General features: G+C 45.0%; 1 protein-coding gene across 1 annotated transcript; it reads right to left on the bottom strand.

Annotated features, from left to right (window-relative positions):
* Positions 1-1,748: 1,748 nt before the first annotated feature.
* LOC138908960 (uncharacterized) lies at positions 1,749-2,189 on the bottom strand. The gene has a single exon (XM_070199821.1). The coding sequence runs from the start codon at positions 2,187-2,189 to the stop codon at positions 1,749-1,751; it is 441 nt and encodes a 146-aa protein (XP_070055922.1).
* Between the last annotated feature and the right edge of the window lie 2,928 nt (positions 2,190-5,117).

Below are 5,117 nucleotides of genomic sequence, written 5' to 3'. Positions count from 1 at the left end.
CACAATCACCCAAACTGCATCAAATTTCTTCAAAGTCCGTGAGATCCTAACAATGAAGTCCATGTTAACACGCTCCCATTTCTACTCGGGAGTCTCAAGTCTCTGAAGCAAATCGTCCGTCCTCTGATGTACGTACTTCACCTAGTGACAGTTCAAGCACCAAGCCACATACCCCACTATATCTTTCTTCATTCTTCTCCACCAATAATGCTGCCTCAAGTCCTGATACATCTTCGTGACACCCAAATGAATGGAATACCATGAACTGTGGGCCTCCTCAAGAATCAAATCACGCAACCATCCACATTGGGCACACAAATCCGACCCTGTATCAGCAACACCCCATCATCTCCAATAGAACCTCCTGGCATCATCGTGTTGCACCGTATCCTTAAGGACAAGCAAATGAGGGTCATCATACTGATGCTCTCTGATGCGCTCATACAAAGAAGATTGAGAAACCACGTAAGCTAGAACTCGACTAGGCTCTAAAATATCTAACCTCACGAACCGATTGGCCAAAGCCTAAACATCTGATGCTAGCGGTCTCTAACCAACTAGAATATATACAAGGTTGCACATACTCACTGCCTTTCTACTCAAGGCATCGGCTACCACGTTGGCCTTCCCAGGATGATACAAAATGGTGATATCATAGTCTTTTAACAACTCCAACCATCTCCATTGCCTCAAATTTCAAAATAGTGATATCATAGTCTTATGCTTATACAAGTGATGTAGACTCCGATGATATGCAAATACCTCACAAGACATACCGTAGAGATAATTCCTTCAAATCTTCAATGCATGAACAATGGCTGCCAACTCTAAGTCATGAATGGGTAGTTCTTCTCGTGGGGCTTCAACTGGCGTGGAGCATAAGCAATCACCCTACCCTTCTGCATCAAGACACATCTAATACTAATCCAAGAAGTATCCCAATACACTGTATATTAACTTATTGCTGAAGGCAAAACTAGAACTAGAGTTGTGGTTAAGGCAGTCTTGAGCTTTTGAAATATCTCCTCACACTCGTTATACCACCTGAATGGAGCACCCTTCTGGTTCAATCTAGTCAACAGTGCAGCAATGGATGAGAAATCCTCCACGAAACAACGATAATATCCGGCCAAGCCAAGAAAACTCCGAATCTCAGTAGCTGAAGACGGTCTGGGCCAACTCTAAACTGCCTCAATCTTCTTCGGATCTACCTTGATCCCCTCACTGGACACCATATACCCTAATAACTCCACAGAATCAAGCCAAAACTAGCTTGGAAAATTTAGCATAAAGTTGCTTCTCCCTCAAGGCCTGGAGTACAATCCTCAGATGCTGCTCATGATCCTCCTGGCTACGTGAGTACACCAGTATATCATCAATGAATACTATGACAAAAGAATTAAGAAGAAATGTTGCTGGGGCATTGGTCAGCCCAAAAGACATCACAAGAAATTCGTGGTGACCATAACGGGTCCTTAATGTCGTCTTCAGAATATCAAAATCCCGAATCTTCAACTGGTGATACCCGGACCTCAAATCAATCTTAGAGAACACTCTAGTACCCTGAAGTTGTCAAATAAGTCATCAATGAGCGGTAGTGGGTACTTGTTCTTAATTGTAACTTTGTTCAACTGTCTGTAATCAATGCACATCCCCATAGTACCATCCTTCTTATTCACAAACAGAACCGGTGCACCCCAAGGCGACGCACTAGGCCTAATGTATCCTTTATCAAGAAGCTCTTGAAGTTATTCTTTCAATTCCTTCAACTCTGCTAGTGCCATACGATACAGAGGAATAGAGATGGGCTGAGTGCCCAGCACCAAGTCAATACCAAAATCAATGTCCCTGTCGGGTGGCATGCCCGACAGGTCTGCAGGAAACACATATGCAAAGTCCTGCACTACCAGAACTGAATCAATGGTAGGAGTATCAGTACCAACATCCCTCAGAAAGGCCAAACATGACAAACATCCCTTCTCAACCATCCGTTGAGCCTTCAAGTCTGAAATCACTCTACTAGGAGCATAATCCAGGGAACCTCTCCCCTCAACCCTAGGCAATCTCGGCATCGTCAACATCAAAGTCTTAACATGATAATCTAGAATAGCGTGACATGATGACAACGAATCCATGCCTAAAATCACGTCGAAAGTAACCATACTAAGTAGTAAGAGATCAAGTCTCATCGCTAATCCCCCAATAGTCTCCACACACGACCGATACACACAGTCCACAATAATAGAATCACCCACCAGTATAGATAATGAACATGCATAATTAAGGAATCACGAGGCATATCCAAATAGCGAGCAAAGTACGATGATATATATGAATAAGTGGAACCAGGGTATAATAATATGGAAGCATCCTTGTGGAACACTAAAATAATACTTGTGATCACTGCATCTGAAGTAACTGCTTCTGACCAGGCGAGAAAAGCATAGCATCGAGCCTGACCACCACTTGATCGACCTCCCCCTCCAGGGAGACCTCGAACTGCCTGAGTCCCACTCCCGAGCTGGCTGAGCGGGTGGTGAAGTAACTGGTGCAAAAGTCATAGCCTGGCCTCCCATAAGACGGGGGCAATACCTCCTCACATACCCAAACTATCCACAGTCTTAGCAACCTCGATCTACAACCGGTGGCGGGGACTGCACCAGACCTCGAGAACTAGAATAGCCGCTAGAAGAACCAGGTACTGATGAACCCTGAACTGATGGAGCACGTGATAAACTTTGAGCTGGGAGAGCACTGAAATATGACTGACCCGGATGAGTACTGGATGAATTATGACTAGTTGATGCACCACGATGAACCGGATGAGTCGTTAGAGTGGGCCTATAAGGACGACCCCTACTGTGATGGGATTGTCCTCCAGATGAGGCACTACTAAAACCATATGAACTACGAGGCCTCTTTGCCTCCCGCTCCTTACACTCGTGACTGTGAACCAGCTCCAAGAATCTACCAATATTGACCACCTAGTCAAACCTCGCACCCGTCGCTACCTCCCGAGCAATAATGAAGTGTAATCCATAGTTGAGGCAATCAATGAACCTCTTAATCTTCTCCCTCTCAGTGGGAACCAACCATACTGCATGACGAGCCAACTCTGCAAACCTTATCTCATACTAAGTCACAGTCATACCCTCCTAGTGTAGCTGCTCAAACTGCCTACGCAACTCCTCTCTACGAGTCTGTGGGATGAACTTCTCTAAAAAGAGAACCGAGAACTCATGCCATATAAGCGGTGCTGCATCGGCTGGCCTGCCTAACCACATGCCTCCCACCATCTGTAGGCTGCCCCTGCCAGCTAAACAATAGTAAATGAAACTCTACTGATCTCCAAAATACCCGTTGTGTGAAGGATCCGCTGCATCTGTCTATAAAATAGTGAACATCCTCTGACTCTGCCCCACTGAACTTTGTAGGCTTAAGCCTCCCAAACCGCTCTAGTCTCTTATGCTCCTCATTACTCATACGTGGGCCAACCTAGGCCCGAGGAGCTGCAACCTGGGCTGGTAGTACCCCCGATGTCTGGAGTCCCTGAGCTACCTGCTCTGGAGTATGGGCGGCAGGAGTCTGAACACCTCCCTCGACCTGAGAAGTGGCTGGTGCAGCTGGAACTGAGACTTCCTGAGCCAGGCTCATGCACACAGTCAAAATCTGGGCTAAGTCCTCCTGAAGGCCTAGGATCAAATGGGCACAACTGGTGCATGAGCTAGTCCCACTAGCTCAACAATATCTAGTGTCTGCTCCTCAACTGGAGCAATTTGTGGTTCCACATATGCTGTTCTTGCTGTAGTACGAGCCGCACCTCGGCCTCTACCGCGGCCCCGGCCTCTCATGGCCCTAGCTGGTGGTACTATTGGTCGTCCTCCTAATCCGGTCGCACGTGTCCTCACCATTTATGAGAGAATAGAAGAGTAGAAATTTAGATTCCGGAATTAACAAATCTGCACGACAAGAATACAAGAAAGTAAAGTTTCCTAATGATTCGGTAGCCTCTTGAAGATAAGTACGGACGTCTCCATACTGATCTGCAAGACTCTACTAAACCTTCCCATGACTTATGAGACCTAAGTAACCTAGTGCTCTGATACCCACTTGTCACGATCCAAAATCCCAACCTATCGTAATGGCGCCTAACACACTTGCTAGGCATGCTGACAATAACATAACAGTTAAACATTTGAATGGAGCATGCTTTAATAAACTCAACAACGGATAAATGTCATAAATATATGATAAAAGTAACTGAAACTCTACTACAACCATCCCAAAACCTTGTGTCAATGAGTACACGAGTACTACTAAATATCAACATAAGCCAAAACTCTCGTACAACTGTCTGAGAAATAGAACAATATAGAAGATAATAAAAGGAAAGAGAGCCAAGGTTTGCGGACATCATAGCAGTTAAATTGAAGTCTCCAAGCAAGTATGGAAATGATCTAGCAATCACCACATCCAGATGTACCTAGATATGCACGCGAAGAGCAGAGTGCAGTATGAGTACAACCAACCTAATGTACTCAATAAGTAACAAGACTGACCTTGGGCTGAAAGTAGTGACGAGCTCAGAAGGATACAGTGAGAACCCATACAATGACAACACAGGTAAGATAATGACATTGACAGTAAATAACTCAGAGAAACTTCCATATTCATCTCGTTCATGGCACAGAAATTTAGACATGCTTTCAAGTTCACAATTTAAGGCCAACACTGATAATAACATGTCAAATATAGCTATCATGAGGAATGGTACATCTCTACGCCTGCATGTAAAATATGCATGTCAAATTTAAAGCATCACAATGATATTCCAAGGTACTCACACTCTCAGAGTACTCAATCTGTCTATCTCAATGCCCACTCATCACACACACAATCACTCAGCACTGTACGAGTGCCTGGCATCAATGCCCCTCACCAACGCACATGTATATATCACTGTGCCTGCGCTCGCTACTAGTGTGTCAGACTCCGGAGGGGCGGATCCTAGCCAAGCGCTAATATAAAGCCTATAAGTCCTGCTGCAGCATGCAATCCAATCCATAATAATACTCACAATTCGGCTCTCAAGCCCACCTCAGTCATCAATCTCTCAA

The sequence above is a fragment of the Nicotiana tomentosiformis genome, chromosome 1 (assembly GCF_000390325.3).
Source record: "Nicotiana tomentosiformis chromosome 1, ASM39032v3, whole genome shotgun sequence".
NCBI lineage: Eukaryota > Viridiplantae > Streptophyta > Magnoliopsida > Solanales > Solanaceae > Nicotiana > Nicotiana tomentosiformis.
The sequence above is the reverse complement of the archived record's forward strand: the minus strand, read 5'-3'. Positions and strand labels throughout refer to the sequence as shown.

Bases quoted from the DNA above. Each gene is read 5' to 3' on its own strand.
- LOC138908960 (XM_070199821.1), bottom strand. From the start codon at position 2,189: ATGAGACTTGATCTCTTACTACTTAGTATGGTTACTTTCGACGTGATT.